Source organism: Gallus gallus, unplaced genomic scaffold (genome assembly GCF_016699485.2).
Source record: "Gallus gallus isolate bGalGal1 unplaced genomic scaffold, bGalGal1.mat.broiler.GRCg7b scaffold_136, whole genome shotgun sequence".
In the NCBI taxonomy this organism is placed as follows: Eukaryota; Metazoa; Chordata; class Aves; order Galliformes; family Phasianidae; genus Gallus; species Gallus gallus.
In genome coordinates this window covers 2015-20277 of record NW_024096088.1, presented here as the reverse complement: position 1 = coordinate 20277, position 18263 = coordinate 2015, and the positions used below count along the sequence as shown (strand labels likewise).

The 18263-nt window shown below is 58.3% G+C and overlaps 1 protein-coding gene across 1 annotated transcript; it reads left to right on the top strand.

The window, feature by feature from the left end:
- Positions 1 to 4322: 4322 nt before the first annotated feature.
- On the top strand, positions 4323 to 14542 carry ZFPL1 (zinc finger protein like 1; the record flags this gene model as incomplete). Its single annotated transcript, XM_040657330.2, is given in 4 exon segments — positions 4323 to 4428; positions 4431 to 4457; positions 12288 to 12481; positions 14392 to 14542. Coding segments are annotated over 4 exon segments (478 nt in total), but the record flags the coding sequence as incomplete, so codon positions are not given.
- Between the last annotated feature and the right edge of the window lie 3721 nt (positions 14543 to 18263).

Genomic DNA, 18263 nt, shown 5'->3' with positions numbered 1-18263 from the left:
GGGGGGTTATGGGGGTTATGGGGGGCTGGGGGGCACTTATGGGGGGGTTATGGGGTGGTTATGGGGGCTGGGGGGCGGTTATGGGGGGGTTATGGGGGGGTTATGGGGGTGTTATGGGGGGTGGGGGAAGGTTATGGGGCGGTTATGGGGGCTATGTGGGCTGGGGGGCTGGGGGGCACTTATGGGGCAGTTATGGGGGTTTATGGGGTAGTTATGGGGGGTGGGGGGGGTTATGGGGCGGTTATGGGGCTGGAGGGTGTTATGGGGGGGTTATGGGGTGGTTATGGGGGGTGGGGGGGAATTAGGGGGGCTGGGGGGCGGTTATGGGGGGTTATGGGGCCTGGGGGGCGGTAATGGGGGGGTTATGGGGTGGTTATGGGGGGGTTATGGGGGCTGGGGGGCGGTTATGGGGCCTGCGAGGGAATTAGGGGGGCTGGGGGGTGATTATGGGAGGCTGTGGGGTGGTTATGGGGGGGTTATGGGGGCTGGGGGGCGGTTATGGGGCTGTTATGGGGCGGTTATGGGGGGGTTATGGGGGGTTATGGGGGCTGGGGGGTGGATATGGGGCGGTTATGGGGCGGTTATGGGGGGGCTATGGGGGGTTATGGGGGCTGGCGGGGGATTAGGGGGGCTGGGGGGCACTTATGGGGCGGTTATGTGGTAGTTATCGGGGCTGGGGGGCGGTTATGGGGCACTTATGGGCACTTATGGGGCGGTTATGGGGGGCTGGGGGGCGGTTATGGGGGTGTTATGGGGTGGTTATGAGGGGCTGGGGGTGCTTATGGGGGGGTTATGGGGTGGCCCCACTGTCTTCTCCCACCCCATAAGTGTGGGGCAGTACCTCCAATCCCTCCCCACCCCATAAGTGTGGGGCCGCCCCACTGTCCCCACACCCCATAAGTGTAGGACCCCCCCCCCCACCCCATAAGTGTGGGGCAGTCCCTCCAATCCTCTCCCACCCCATAAGTGTGGGGCAGTACCTCATATCCCCCCCCCCACCCCATAAGTGTGGGGCCGCCCCACTGTCCCCACACCCCATAGCTGTGGGACCATTCCTCTCCACCCCATAAATGTGGGGCAGTCCCTTCTACCACCCCCACCCCATAAGTGTGGGGCGGTGCCTCCAATCCCCCCCCCACCCCATAAGTGTGGGGCCGCCCCACTGTCCCCACACCCCATAAGTGTAAGACCCCCCGCCCCACCCCATAAATGTGGGGCTGCCCCACTGACCCCCCACCCCATAAATGTGGGGCAGTCCCTCCTATCCCCCCCCACCCCATAAGTGTGGGGCTGCCCCACTGTCCCCACACCCCGTAAGTGTGGGCCCCCCCTCCCACCCCATAAGTGTTGGCCCCCTGCCCCCCCACCTCGCAAATGTGGGGCCGCCCCATAAGTGTGGGGCCACCCCATAAGTGTGGGCCCACACTTATGGGGTGGGGGGTCAGTGGGGCGGCCCCACACTTCTGGGATGGCCCCACATATATGGGACGGTCCCCACTTATAGGGCAGCCCCCCACTTTTAGGGCAGCCCCCACTAATAGGGCGGCACCCCACTTTTGGGGCGGCCCCCCCACTTCTGAGATGGCCCCACACTTATGGGGCAGCCCCCCACTTCTGGATGTCCCCCCACTTCTGGGGCTGCCCCACATATATGGGATGGTCCCCCACTTCTGGGATGACCTCACATATATGGAATGGCCCCCCCACTTTTGGGGCAGCCCCACACTTATGGGGCAGCCCCCCACTTCTGGGATGGCCCCACATATATGGGACGGTCCCCACTTATGGGGCAGCCCCCCCACTTTTAGGGCAGCCCCCACTTATGGGGCGGCCCCCCACTTATGGGGCAGCCCCCCAATTCTGGGATGGCCCCACATATATGGGACAGCCCCCACTTCTTGGGCAGACCCCCACTTCTGGGGCAGCCCCCCACTTCTGGGATGACCCCACATATATGGGATGGCCCCCCACTTATAGGGCAGCCCCCCACTTCTGGATGTCCCCCCACTTCTGGGATGGCCCCACATATATGGGACAGCCCCCACTTATAGGGCAGTGCCCCACTTATGGGGCAGCCCCACACTTATGGGTTGGCCCCCCACTTATGGGGCAGCCCCACTCTTCTGGGGTGGCCCCCACTTATGGGACAGCCCCCCACTTATGGGGCAGCCCCACACTTATGGGTTGGCCCCCCACTTATGGGGCAGCCCCACTCTTCTGGGATGACCCCACATATATGGGACAGCCCCCCACTTATGGGGCAGCCCCCCACTTATAGGGCAGCCCCCACTTCTGGATGTCCCCCCACTTCTGGGATGACCCCACATATATGGGACAGCCCCCACTTATAGGGCAGCCCCACACTTATGGTTGGCCCCCCACTTATGGGGCAGCCCCACTCTTCTGGGATGACCCCCATTTATGGGACAGCCCCCCACTTATGGGGCAGCCCCCCACTTCTGGATGTCCCCCCACTTCTGGGATGACCCCACATATATGGGGCAGCCCCCCACTTATGGGGCAGCCCCCCACTTATGGGGCAGTGCCCCACTTATGGGGCAGCCCCACACTTATGTGTTGGCCCCACACTTCTGGGGCAGCCCCCCACTTCTGGGATGGCCCCACATATATGGGACAGCCCCCCACTTATGGGGCAGCCCCCCACTTCTGGATGTCCCCCCACTTCTGGGATGACCCCACATATATGGGACAGCCCCCACTTATTGGGCAGCGCCCCACTTATGGGGCAGCCCCACACTTATGTGTTGGCCCCACACTTCTGGGGCAGCCCCCCACTTCTGGGATGGCCCCACATATATGGGACGGTCCCCACTTATGGGGCAGCCCCCCACTTCTGGATGTCCCCCCACTTCTGGGATGACCCCACATATATGGGACAGCCCCCACTTATGGGGCAGCGCCCCACTTCTGGGACAGCCCCCCCACTTCTGGATGTCCCCCCACTTCTGGGGCCGCCCCACATATATGGGACAGTTCCCCACTTCTGGGATGGCCCCACATATATGGGGCAGCCCCCCACTTAGGGGGCAGCCTCCCACTTATAGGGCAGCCCCCCACTTCTGGATGTCCCCCCACTTCTGGGATGGCCCCACATATATGGGACAGCCCCCACTTATAGGGCAGCACCCCACTTATGGGGCAGCCCCACACTTATGGGTTGGCCCCCCACTTATGGGGCAGCCCCACTCTTCTGGGGTGGCCCCCACTTATGGGGCAGCCCCCCACTTCTGGATGTCCCCCCCACTTCTGGGATGACCCCACATATATGGGACAGCCCCCACTTATAGGGCAGTGCCCCACTTATGGGGCAGCCCCACACTTATGGGTTGGCCCCCCACTTATGGGGCAGCCCCACTCTTCTGGGATGGCCCCACATATATGGGACGGTCCCCACTTATGGGGCAGCCCCCCACTTCTGGATGTCCCCCCACTTCTGGGATGACCCCACATATATGGGATGGCCCCCCACTTATGGGGCAGTGCCCCACTTATGGGGCAGCCCCACACTTATGGGTTGGCCCCCCACTTATGGGGCAGCCCCACTCTTCTGGGGTGGCCCCCACTTATGGGACAGCCCCCCACTTATGGAGCAGCCCCCCACTATAGGGCAGCCCCCCACTTCTGGGATGGCCCCACACTTCTGGGACGGCCCCACATATATGGGACAGTTCCCCACTTCTGGGATGACCCCACATATATGGGACAGCCCCCCACTTATAGGGCAGTGCCCCACTTATGGGGCAGCCCCACACTTATGGGTTGGCCCCCCACTTATGGGGCAGCCCCACTCTTCTGGGATGACCCCACATATATGGGACAGCCCCCACTTCTGGGACAGCCCCCCACTTCTGGTTGTCCCCCCACTTCTGGGGCCGCCCCACATATATGGGACAGTTCCCCACTTCTGGGATGGCCCCACATATATGGGGCAGCCCCCCACTTATAGGGCAGCCCCCCACTTCTGGATGTCCCCCCTCTTCTGGGATGACCCCACATATATGGGACAGCCCCCACTTATAGGGTGGCTCCCCACTTTTGGGGCAGCCCCACACTTTTGTGTTGGCCCCACACTTCTGGGGCAGCCCCCCACTTATGGGGCAGCCCCCCACTTCTGGATGTCCCCACACTTCTGGGACGGCCCCACATATATGGGACGGTCCCCACTTATGGGGCAGCCCCCCACTTCTGGATGTCCCCCCACTTCTGGGATGACCCCACATATATGGGACAGCCCCCACTTATGGGGCAGTGCCCCACTTATGGGGCAGCCCCACACTTATGGGGGCACTGCGCCCCACTGATGTTGTTATTTGTGTGGGGCGCAGTGCGTGGTGCAGTCGTACCTGCGGTGGCTGCAGGACAGCGACTACGACCCCAACTGCCCCCTCTGCCGCACCGCCCTCGCGGGGGGGGAACCCTCCGACTCATCTGCTATGGTGAGGGGGGGGGTATTTGGGGGGGGGGTTATGGGGGGGGGTTATAGGGGGGATTTGGGGGGGTTATGGGGGGGTTATGGGGCGGTTAAAGAGGGGATATGGGGCGGTTATCAGGGGTTATGGGGGGGTATGGGGGGGTATGGGGAGTGGGGGGGGGTTTATGGGGTGTGGGGGGGATTTGGGGGGGTTATAGGGGGTATGGGGGGGTTATGGGGCGGTTGTGGGGGGGTTATGGGGGGTGTGGGGGGGGTTATGGGGGGGTTATAGGGGGTGTGGGGGGGTTATGGGGGGATATGGGGGGGTGTGGGGGGGTTATGGGGGGGTTATAGGGGGTATGGGGGGGTTATGGGGCGGTTGTGGGGGGGTTATGGGGGGTGTGGGGGGGGTTATGAGGGGGTATGGGGGGGATTTGAGGGGGTATGGGGGGTTATGGGGGGGTATGGGGAGTGTGGGGGGGTTATGAGGGGGTATGGGGGGGATTTGGGGGGGTATGGGGGGTATGGGGGGGTTATAGGGGGGATTTGGGGGGGTTATGGGGCGGTTATAGGGGGGTATGGGGGGGTTATGGGGGGATATGGGGGGGTGTGGGGGGGTTTATGGGGGGGGTGGGGGGGATTTGGGGGGGTTATAGGGGGTATGGGGGGTGTGGGGCGGTTATGGGGGGTTATGGGGCGGTTTAAAGAGGGGATATGGGGCAGTTATCAGGGGTTATAGGGGGGTATGGGGGGTATGGGGAGTGGGGGGGGGTTATGAGGGGGTATGGGTGGATTTGGGGGGGTTATAGGGGGTATGGGGGGGTTATGGGGGGGTTATGGGGGGTGTGGGGGGGGTTATGAGGGGGTATGGGGGGATTTGAGGGGGTATGGGGGGGTTATGGGGGGGTATGGGGAGTGTGGGGGGGGTTATGAGGGGGTTATGGGGGGATTTTGGGGGGTATGGGGGGTATGGGGGGGTTATAGGGGGGATTTGGGGCGGTTATGGGGCGGTTATGGGGGGGTATGGGGGGGTTATGGGGGGATATGGGGGGGTTATGGGGGGATATGGGGGGTTATGGGGGGGGTTATGGGGGGGTGGGGGGATTTGGGGGGGTTATAGGGGGTATGGGGGGTTATGGGGCGGTTATGGGGGGTTATGGGGGGTGTGGGGGGGGTTATGAGGGGGTATGGGGGGGATTTGGGGGGGTATGGGAGGGTTATGGGGGGGTTATGGGGGTTTTTAGGGGGTCGTGGGGGGTTATGGGGGGTTATAGGGGGGTATGGGGGGTGTGGGGCGGGGTTATGGGGGGGTATGGGGGTGTATGGGGGGGTATGGGGCGGTTATGGGGGGGTTATAGGGGGTATGGAGGGGATTTGGGGGGGTTATGGGCGGTTATGGGGGGGTTATGGGGGGTGTGGGAGGGGTTATGAGGGGGTATGGGGGGGATTTGGGGGGTATGGGGGGTTATAGGGGGTATGGGGGGTATGGGGGGGTTATGGGGGGGTTATGGGGGGGTTATAGGAGGTATTGGGTGGTTATGGGGGGTATGGGGGGCTTATAGGGGGGATATGGGGCTGTTATTGAGGGATATGAGGGGGTGTGGGGGGGGTATGGGGGGTATGGGCGGTTATGGGGGTGTGGGGGGGGTTATGAGGGGGTATGGGGAGGTTATGGGGGGGGGGGGTTGTGGAGGGGGTATGGGGGGTGTGGGGGGGTTATAGGGGGGATTTGGGGGGGTTATGGGGCGGTTATGGGGGGGTATGGGGGGGTTATGGGGGTGTGGGGGGGGTTATGAGGGGTTATGGGGGGATTTGGGGGGGTTATAGGGGGTATGGGGGGTTATGGGGGTGTTATGGGGGGTTATTGGGGGGTATGGGGTGTGGGGCGGGGTTATGGGGGGGTATGGGGGGGGGTTATGAGGGGGTATGGGGGGATTTGGGGGGTATGGGGGGGTTATGGGGGTTTTTAGGGGGTGTGGGGGGGTTATGGGGGGTTATAGGGGGGGTGTGGGGGGTGTGGAGGGGGTTATGGGGGGATATGGGGTGGTTGTTGGGGGTATGGAGGGGTATGGGGGGTGTGGGGGGGTTATGGGGGGGTCATGGGGGATTTGGGGGGGTTATGGGGGGTTTAGGGGGGTATGGAGTGGCTCTATGGGGCAGTATAGGGCTCTACAGGGAATTATAGGGCTCTATGGGGCTCTATGGGGCTCTATGGAGCAGTATAGGGCTCTATGGGGCAGTATAGGGCTCTACAGGGAATTATAGGGCTCTATGGGGCTCTATGGGGCTCTATGGAGCAGTATAGGGCTCTATGGGGCAGTATAGGGCTCTACAGGGAATTATAGGGCTCTATGGGGCTCTATGGAGCAGTATAGGGCTCTATGGGGCAGTATAGGGCTCTACAGGGAATTATAGGGCTCTATGGGGCTCTATGGAGCAGTATAGGGCTCTATGGGGCAGCATAGGGCTCTACAGGGAATTATAGGGCTCTATGGGGCTCTATGGAGCAGTATAGGGCTCTATGGGGCAGTATAGGGCTCTACAGGGAATTATAGGGCTCTATGGGGCTCTATGGGGCTCTATGGAGCAGTATAGGGCTCTATGGGGCAGTATAGGGCTCTACAGGGAATTATAGGGCTCTATGGGGCTTTATGGGGCTCTATGGAGCAGTATAGGGCTCTATGTGGTCTATGGGGCTGTATAGGGCACTGTGGGGCTCTATGGGGCTCTATGGAGCAGTATAGGGCTCTATGTGGTCTATGGGGCAGTATAGGGCTCTATGGGGCTGTATAGGGCTCTATGGGGCTCTATGGGGCATTATAGGCCTCTATGGGGCATTATAGGGCATTATAGGGCTCCATGGGGCTCTATGGGGCTCTATGGGCTCTATGGGGCTCTATGGAGCAGTATAGGGCTCTGTGGGGCATTATAGGGCTCTATGGGGCTCCATGGGGCTCTATGGGGCATTATAGGGCTCTATGGGGCTCCATGGGGCTCTATGGGGCTCTATGCGGCAGTATAGGGCTCTATGGTGCAGTATAGGGCTCTATGGGGCATTATAGGGCTCTATGGGGCAGTATAGGGCTCTATGGGGCTGTATAGGGCACTGTGGGGCTCTGTGGGGCTCTATGGTGCTCTATGGGGCATTATAGGGCTCTATGGGGCTCTATGGAGCAGTATAGGGCTGTGTGGGGCATTATAGGGCTCCATGGGGCTCTATGGGGCTCTATGGGGCAGTATAGGGCTGTATGGGGCTCTATGGGGCATTATAGGGCATTATAGGGCTCTATGGGGCATTATAGGGCTATATGTGGCTCTATGGAGCAGTATAGGGCTCTATGGGGCATTATAGGGCTCTATGGGGCTCTATGGAGCAGTATAGGGCTCTATGGGGCATTATAGGGCTCCATGGGGCTCTATGGGGCTCTATGGGGCATTATAGGGCTCTATGGGGCATTATAGGGCTCTATGGGCATTATAGGGCTCTATGGGCTCTATGGAGCAGTATAGGGCTGTGTGGGGCATTATAGGGCTCCATGGGGCTCTATGGGGCTCTATGGGGCAGTATAGGGCCTGTATGGGGCTCTATGGGGCATTATAGGGCATTATAGGGCTCTATGGGGCATTATAGGGCTATATGGGGCTCTATGGAGCAGTATAGGCTCTATGGGGCATTATAGGGCTCTATGGGGCTCTATGGAGCAGTATAGGGCTCTATGGGGCATTATAGGGCTCCATGGGGCTCTATGGGCATTATAGGCTCTATGGGGCATTTATAGGGCTCTATGGGGCTTTATGGAGCAGTATAGGGCTGTGTGGGGCATTATAGGGCTCCATGGGGCTCCATGGGGCTCCATGGGGCTCTATGGGGCTCTATGGGGCAGTATAGGGCTCTATGGGGCTCTATGGGGCATTATAGGGCAGTATAGGGCTCTATGGGGCATTCATAGGGCTCTATGGGGCTCTATGGAGCAGTATAGGGCTCTGTGGGGCATTATAGGGCTCTATGGGGCTCTATGGAGCAGTATAGGGCTCTATGGGGCATTATAGGGCTCTATGGGGCTCTATGGAGCAGTATAGGGCTCTATGGGGCATTATAGGGCTCCATGGGGCTCTATGGGGCTCTATGGGGCAGTATAGGGCTCTATGGGGCATTATAGGGCTCTATGGGGCATTATAGGGCTCTATGGGGCTCTATGGAGCAGTATAGGGCTGTGTGGGGCATTATAGGGCTCCATGGGGCTCTATGGGGCTCTATGGGGCAGTATAGGGCTGTATGGGGCTCTATGGGGCATTATAGGGCATTATAGGGCTCTATGGGGCATTATAGGGCTATATGGGGCTCTATGGAGCAGTATAGGGCTCTATGGGGCATTATAGGGCTCTATGGGGCTCTATGGAGCAGTATAGGGCTCTATGGGGCATTATAGGGCTCCATGGGGGCTCTATGGGGCTCTATGGGCAGTATAGGGCTCTATGGGGCATTATAGGGCTCTATGGGGCATTATAGGGCTCTATGGGGCTTTATGGAGCAGTATAGGGCTGTGTGGGGCATTATAGGGCTCCATGGGGCTCCATGGGGCTCCATGGGGCTCTATGGGGCTCTATGGGGCAGTATAGGGCTGTATGGGGCTCTATGGGGCATTATAGGGCATTATAGGGCTCTATGGGGCATTATAGGGCTCTATGGGGCTCTATGGAGCAGTATAGGGCTCTGTGGGCATTATAGGGCTCTATGGGGCTCCATGGGGCTCTATGGGGCATTATAGGGCTCTATGGGGCTCCATGGGGCTCTATGGAGCAGTATAGGGCTCTATGGGGCATTATAGTGTTCTGTGGGTCTATGGTGCTCTATGGGCTCTATGGGGCTGTATTGAGCTCTATGGGGCTCTATGGGCAGTATAGGGCTCTATGTGGCCTATGGGGCAGTATAGGGCTCTATGGGGCTCTATGGAGCGGTATAGGGCTCTATGGGGCATTATAGGGCTCCATGGGGCTCTATGGGGCTCTATGGGGCAGTATAGGGCTTGTATGGGGCATTATAGGGCTCTATGGGGCATTATAGGGCTCTATGGGGCTCTATGGAGCAGTATAGGGCTCTGTGGGGCATTATAGGGCTGTTATGGGGCTCTATGGGGCATTATAGGCCTCTATGGGGCTCCATGGGGCAGTATAGGGCTGTATGGGGCTCTATGGGGCATTATAGGGCATTATAGGGCTCTATGGGGCATTATAGGGCTCTATGGGGCTCTATGGAGCAGTATAGGGCTTTGTGGGGCATTATAGGGCTGTATGGGGCTCTATGGGGCATTATAGGCCTCTATGGGGCTCCATGGGGCAGTATAGGGCTATATGGGGCTCCATGGGGCTCTATGGGGCATTATAGGGCTCTATGGGGCTCCATGGGGCTCTATGGGGCTCTATGGGGCAGTATAGGGCTCTATGGGGCAGTATAGGGCTCTATGGGGCATTATAGGGCTCTATGGGGCAGTATAGGGTTCTTTGGGGCATTATAGGGTTCTATGGGGCATTATAGGGCTCCATGGGGCTCCATGGAGCTCTATGGGGCAGTATAGGTCTCTATGGGGCTCCATGGGGCATTATAGGGCATTATAGGGCTCCATGGGGCTCCATGGGGCTCTATGGGGCTCTATGGGGCAGTATAGGTCTCTATGGGCTCTATGGGGCATTATAGGGCATTATAGGGCTCCATGGGGCTCCATGGGGCTCTATGGGGCTCTGTGGGGCATTATAGGGCTCTATGGGGCTCCATGGAGCTCTATGGGGCAGTATAGGTCTCTATGGGGCTCTATGGGCTCTATGGGGCATTATAGGCCCTCTATGGGGCTCCATGGGGCAGTATAGGGCTGTATGGGGCTGTATGGGGCATTATAGGGCATTATAGGGCTCCATGGGGCTCTATGGGGCTCTATGGGGCAGTATAGGGCTCTATGGGGCTCTATGGGTTCTATGGGGCTCTATGGGTTCTGTTTGGCTCTATGGGCCTCTATGGGGCAGTATAGGGCTCTATGGGGCATTATAGGGCTCTGTGTGGTCTATGGGGCATTACAGGGCTCTGTGGGGCATTATAGGGCTCTATGGGGCTCTATGGGGCATTATAGGGCTCCATGGGGCTCTATGGGGCTCTATGGGGCAGTATAGGTCTCTATGGGGCTCTATGGGGCATTATAGGGCATTATAGGGCTCCATGGGGCTCCATGGGGCTCTATGGGGCTCTATGGGGCAGTATAGGTCTCTATGGGGCTCTATGGGGCATTATAGGGCTCCATGGGGCTCCATGGGGCTCTATGGGGCTCTATGGGGCAGTATAGGTCTCTATGGGGCTCTATGGGGCTCTGTGGGGCATTATAGGGCTCTATGGGGCTCCATGGGGCTCTATGGGGCAGTATAGGTCTCTATGGGGCTCTATGGGGCTCTATGGGGCATTATAGGCCTCTATGGGGCTCCATGGGGCAGTATAGGGCTGTATGGGGCTGTATGGGGCATTATAGGGCATTATAGGGCTCCATGGGGCTCTATGGGGCTCTATGGGGCAGTATAGGGCTCTATGGGGCTCTATGGGTTCTATGGGGCTCTATTGGGTTCTGTTTGGCTCTATGGGCCTCTATGGGGCAGTATAGGGCTCTATGGGGCATTATAGGGCTCTGTGTGGTCTATGGGGCATTACAGGGCTCTGTGGGGCATTATAGGGCTCTATGGGGCTCTATGGGGCATTATAGGGCTCCATGGGGCTCTATGGGGCTCTATGGGGCAGTATAGGTCTCTATGGGGCTCTATGGGGCATTATAGGGCATTATAGGGCTCCATGGGGCTCCATGGGGCTCTATGGGGCTCTATGGGGCAGTATAGGGCTCTATGGGGCTCCATGGGGCTCTGTGGGGCATTATAGGGCTCTATGGGGCTCCATGGGGCTCTATGGGGCATTATAGGGCTCTATGGGGCATTATAGGGCTCCATGGGGCTCTATGGGGCTCTATGGGGCAGTATAGGGCTGTATGGGGCATTATAGGGCTCTATGGGGCATTATAGGGCATTATAGGGCTCTATGGGGCATTATAGGGCTCTATGGGGCTCCATGGGGCTCTATGGGGCTCTATGGGGCAGTATAGGGCTCTGTGGGGCTGTATAGGGCACTGTGGGGCTCTGTGGGGCTCTATGGTGCTCTATGGGGCATTATAGGGCTCTATGGGGCTTTTATGGAGCAGTATAGGGCTCTGTGGGGCATTATAGGGCTCTATGGGGCTCCATGGGGCTCTATGGGGCATTATAGGGCTCTATGGGGCTCCATGGGGCTCTATGGGGCATTATAGGGCTCTATGGGGCTCCATGGGGCTCTATGGAGCAGTATAGGGCTCTATGGGGCAGTATAGGGCTCTATGGGGCTCTATGGGGCATTATAGGCCTCTATGGGGCATTATAGGGCATTATAGGGCTCCATGGGGCTCTATGGGGCTCTATGGGCTCTATGGGGCTCTATGGAGCAGTATAGGGCTCTGTGGGGCATTATAGGGCTCTATGGGGCTCCATGGGGCTCTATGGGGCTCTATGGGGCAGTATAGGGCTCTATGGTGCAGTATAGGGCTCTATGGGGCATTATAGGGCTCTATGGGGCAGTATAGGGTTCTTTGGGGCATTATAGGGCTCTATGGGGCATTATAGGGCTCTATGGGGCTCCATGGGGCTCTATGGGGCATTATAGGGCTCTATGGGGCTCCATGGGGCTCTATGGGGCAGTATAGGTCTCTTTGGGGCTCTATGGGGCTCTGCGCTGCCGTCGTTTTGCGGCGGCGGCGCTGCAATTCCCCTCCCGTCCGCGCGGCGGCGCTGTCCGCAGACGTGGTGCACTGGCGCTGCCTGCGCTCCCACTGCCGCTCTCTGCCGCCCCGCACCGCCCCCGCGGGGTTCCGCTGCCCGACGTGCGCCGCTCCTCTCTTCCCGCCCCCGGATACGCGCGGTCCCGTGGCGGACGCTCTCCGCTCCCGATTGGCCGCCGCCTCCTGGGCCCGCCCCGGCCTCGGCCTCCCATTGGTCAGTGGCCGCCGTCGCCCCTCCCACTCATCTCGCCCCGCCCCCCTTCGTTCCCCCATTGGTTACCGTCCCGTTAATTACCACTCCTGTTAATTACCCCCCTGTTAATTACCACCCGTGTTAATTACCCCCCTGGTTAATTACCACCCCGCCGTTAATTACCAACCCCCGTTAATTACCCCCCCGTTAATTACCACCCCTGTTAATTACCCCCCTGCTAATTACCTCCCCCGTTAATTACCCCCCGTTAATTACCCCCCCCGTTAATTACCACCCCCCGTAATTACCCCCCCGTTAATTACCACCCCCCGTTAATTACTCCCCCCATTAATTACTTCCCCCGTTAATTGCCTCCCTATTAATTACCCCCCTGTTAATTCCTCCCCCATTAATTACTTCCCCCGTTAATTGCTCCCCTATTTAATACCCCCCCTGTTAATTACTCCCCCATTAATTACCCCCCGTTAATTACCACCCCCTTAATTACTCCCCCGTTAATTACCCCCTGTTTAATTGCTCCCATTATTACCACCCCTGTTAATTACCCCCCCGTTAATTACCCCCCCGTTAATTACCACCCCCCGTTAATTACCTCCCCCGTTAATACCCCCTGTTAATTGCTCCCCCATTAATTACCACCCCCGTTAATTACCCACCCGTTAATTACCCCCCCCGTTAATTACCACTCCCGTTAATTACTCCCCCCATTAATACTCCCCCATTAATTACTTCCCCCGTTAATTACCCCCCCGTTAATTACGCCCCATTAATTACCCCCCCGTTAATTACCCCCCCGTTAATTACTACCCCCCATTAATTACTTCCCCCGTTAATTGCTCCCCTATTAATTACCCCCCGTTAATTACCCCCCGGTTAATTACCACCCCCGTTAATTACCCCCCGTTAATTACCACCCCCCTGTTAATTACCACCCCGTTAATTACCACCCCCTGTTAATACCACCCCCGTTTAATTACTCCCCCCATTAATTACTGCCCCCATTAATTACTTCCCCCGTTAATTACCCCCCCGTTACTTACTCCCCCATTAATTACCCCTTCGTTAATTACTTCCCCCATTATTTCCCCCATTCATTACGCCCCCATTAATTTGTCCTCTATTAATTACTCTCCCCATTAATTGCTCCCCCCATTATTTTCCCCCATTATTTCCCCTATTAATTACACCCCCATTAATTACTCCACCCATTAATTACTCCCCCCATTAATTACCCCCCTGTTAATTACCCCCCCTGTTACTTGCTCCCCCATTACTTCCCCATTAATTACTTCTCCCATTATTTCCCCCATTAATTACTCCTCCATTAATTGCTCCCCCCATTAATTGCTCTCCTATTAATTACTTTCCCCGTTATTTCACCCATTAATTATTTCATCCATTAATTACTCCCCCATTAAATACTCCCCCCATTAATTGCTCCCCCATTAATTACTTCCCTCATTATTTCGCTCATTAATTATTTCCCCCATTAATTGCTCCCCCCATTAATTGCTCCCCCATTAATTACTCCCCCCATTAATTACCACCCCATTAATTACCCCCCCACTAATTACCCCCCCACTACTTACCACCCCCATTCATTACCCCCCCCATTCATTACACCCCCATTCATTACCCCCATATTAATTACCCCCCATTAATTACCCTCATATTAATTACCCCCCATTCATTACCCCCTTATTAATTACCCCCCCATTAATTACCACCCATTATTTACTCCCCCATTAATAACCATTGCTATTACTATAATCCCCCCCATTAATTACTCCCCAATTATTTCCACCCTATCATTAATTACCCCCCTATCATTTACCCCCCCTCGTGAATACCCCTCACCAATTAACGACCCCTCGTTAATGACCCCTCGTTAATTAATTGCCCCCCCCCAGATGAGGACGCGGACGCCGACCCCGAAACATCGGACAGCGAATGTGGGGGGGGACGGCGGCGGTGAGCGGCCCCAAAAACCCAAAGGACCCCAAAGGACCCCAATGACCCCAAAGGACCCAAATCCTCCAATGACCCCAAAGAACCCCAATGGCCCCAAAGGACCCCAAATTCCCCCCCCCCCCCCAATGACCCCAAAAATCCCAATGGACCCCAAATCCCCCAATGACCCCAAAGGACCCCAATGACCCCAAAGAACCTCAATGATGACCCCCAAGGACCCCAAAGGACCCCAAAGGACCCCAAATCCCTCCCAATGACCCCATAGGACCCCAAAGGACCCCAAATCCCCCCCCCAATGACCCCAAAGGACCCAAAGGACCCCAAAGGACCCCAATGGCCCCAAAGGACCCCAAAGGACCCCAATGACCCCAAAGGAGCCCAAAGGACCCCAATGACCCCAAAGAACCTCAATGATGACCCCAAAAACCCCAAAGGACCCCAAATCCCTCCCAATGACCCCAAAGGAACCCAAAGAACCCCAAATCCCACAGTGACCCCAAAGGACCCCAAAGGACCCCAAATCCTCCCCAGTGACCCCAAAAACCCCAAAGGACCCAATGACCCCAAAGGACCCCAAAGGACCCCAAATCCCCCCCCCAGTGACCCCAAAGGACCCCAAAGGACCCCAAAGGACCCCAATGACCCCAAAGGACCCCAAAGGACCATAAATCCCCCCCCCCAATGACCCCAAAGGACCCCAATGACCCCAAAAAACCCCACAGTGACCCCAATACCCCAATGGACCCCAAAAGACCCCAAATCCCCCCCCCAATGACCCCAAAGGACCCCAAAGGACCCCAATGACCCAAAGGACCCCAAAGGACCCCAAATCCCCACAGTGACCCCAAATGACCCCAAATCCCCCCCCCTCAATGACCCCAAAGGACCCAAAGGACCCCAAATCCCCACAGTGACCCCAAAAACCCCAAAGGACCCCAATGACCCCAAAGGACCCCAAAGGACCCAAATCCCCCCCCCCAATGACCCCAAAGGACCCCAATGACCCCAAAGAACCTCAATGATGACCCCAAAGGACCCCAAAGGACCCCAAATCCCTCCCAATGGACCCCAAAGGACCCCAAAGGACCCCAAATCCCCACAGTGACCCCAAAAACCCCAAAGGACCCCAATGACCCCAAAGGACCCCAAAGGACCCAAATCCCCCCCCCCAATGACCCCAAAGGACCCCAATGACCCCAAAGAACCTCAATGATGACCCCAAAGGACCCCAAAGGACCCCAAAGGACCCAAATCCCCACAGTGACCGCAAAAAACCCCAAAGGACCCCAATGACCCCGAAGAACCCCAATGGCCCAAAGGACCCCAAATCCCCCCCCTCAATGACCCCAAAGGACCCCAAATCCCCACAGTGACCCCAATACCCCAAAAACACAAAGGACCCCAAATCCCCCCCCCCTCAAGACCCCAAAGGACCCCAAAGGACCCCAAATCCCCCCCCCAATGACCCCAAAGGACCCCAATGACCCAAAGAACCCCAATGGCCCCAAAGACCCCAATGACCCCAAATCCCCCCCAGTGACCCCAAGGACCCTACAAAGGACCCCAAATCCCTCCCATTGACGCCCAAAGGACCCCAAAGGACCCCAAATCCCTCCCAATGAACCCCAAAGGACCCCAATGGCCCCAAATCCCCCACAGTGACCCCAAAAACCCAAAGGACCCCCAAATCGCTCCCAGTGACCCCAAAGGACCCCAAAGGACCCCAAATCCCCCCCCTCAATGACCCCAAAGGACCCCAAATCCTCCCCAGTGACCCCAAGGACCCCAAAAGGACCCCAAATCCCTCCCAATGACCCCAAAGGTACCCAGAGGACCCCAAATCCCCACAGTGACCCCAAAGGACCCCAAATCCCCCCCCCCAATGACCCAAAGGACCCCAAAGGACCCCAAAGGACCCCAAATCCCCACAGTGACCCCAAAGGACCCCAAAGGACCCCAAAGGACCCCAATGACCCCAAAGGACCCCAAAGGACCCCCAAATCCTCCCCAGTGACCCCAAAGGACCCCAAAGGACCCCAAATCCCTCCCAATGACCCCAAAGGACCCCAAAGGACCCCAAAGGACCCCAAATCCCTCCCAATGACCCCAAAGGACCCAATGGCCCCAAATCCCCACAGTGACCCCAAAAACCCCAAAGGACCCCAAATCCCTCCCAATGACCCCAAAGGACCCCAAAGGAGCCCAATGGCCCCAAAGGACCCCAAATCGCTCCCAGTGACCCCAAAGGACCCCAAAGGACCCCAAATCCCCCCCTCAATGACCCCAAAGGACCCCAAATCCTCCCCAGTGACCCCAAAGGACCCAAAGGACCCCAAATCCCTCCCAATGACCCCAAAGGACCCCAGAGGACCCCAAATCCCCACAGTGACCCCAAAGGACCCCAAATCCCCCCCCCCAATGACCCCAAAGGACCCCAAAGGACCCCAAAGGACCCCAAAGGACCCCAAATCCCCACAGTGACCCCAAAGGACCCCAAAGGACCCCAAAGGACCCAATGACCCCAAAGGACCCCAAGGACCCCAAATCCTCCCCAGTGACCCCAAAGGACCCCAAAGGACCCCAATGGCCCCAAAGGACCCCAAATCCCTCCCAGTGACCCCAAAGGACCCCAGAGGACCCCAAAGGACCCCAAATCCCCCCCAGTGACCCCAAAGGACCCCAATGACCCCAAAGAACCTCAATGATGACCCCAAAGGACCCCAAAGGACCCCAAATCCCTCCCAATGACTCCAAAGGACCCCAAAGGACCCCAATGACCCCAAAGAACCCCAGTGGCCCCAAAGGACCCCAAAGGACCCCAAATCCCCCCCCCAATGACCCCAAAGAACCCCAGTGGCCCCAAAGGACCCCAATGACCCCAAAAGCCCCACAGTGACCCCAATATCCCAAAGGACCCCAAAAGACCCAAATCCCCCCCCAATGACCCCAAAGGACCCCAAAGGACCCCAATGACCCCAAAGAACCCCAGTGGCCCCAAAGGACCCCAAAGGACCCCAAATCCCCCCCCCCAATGACCCCAAAGGACCCCAAAGGACCCCAAAGGACCCCAAATCCCTCCCAATGACCCAAAGGAGCCCAAAGGAACCCAAATCCCCACAGTGACCCCAAAAACCCCAAAGGACCCCAAATCCCTCCCAATGACCCCAAAGGACCCCAAAGGACCCCAAATCCCTCCCAATGGCCCCAAAGGACCCCAAAGGACCCCAGATCCTCCTCAGTGACCCCAAAGGACCCCAATGACCCCAAATCCCCCCCACCCCACAGTGCCCCCCTGACCCCATATCCCCCCTGACCCCATAGTGCCCCCCCGACCCCATATCCCTCCCCGACCCCCACAGTGCCCCCCCTGACCCCATAGTGCCCCCCCTGACCCCATATCCCCCCCCACGACCCCATACTGTCCCCAGAGACCCCACACTGCCCCCTCCAACCCTATATTGCCCCCCTGACCCCATAATGCCCCCCCAACCCCACAGCGCCCCCCCTGACCCCATAACCCCCTGACCCCATATCCCCCCCCGACCCCATATCCCCCCCCTGACCCCCATACTGACCCCCCCGACCCTATAACACTCCCCCAACCCCACAGTACCCCCCCGCCCCCACAGTGCCCCCCCCCACCCCATACTGCCCCCCTGACCCCATAATGCCCCCCCGACCCCACAGTGCCCCCCCTGACCCCATAACGCCCCCCCCTGCCCCCCCGACCCCATACTGACCCCCCCTGACCCCATAACGCCCCACCGACCCCATACTGCCCCCCCCGACCCCATAGTGCGCCCCCCTGACC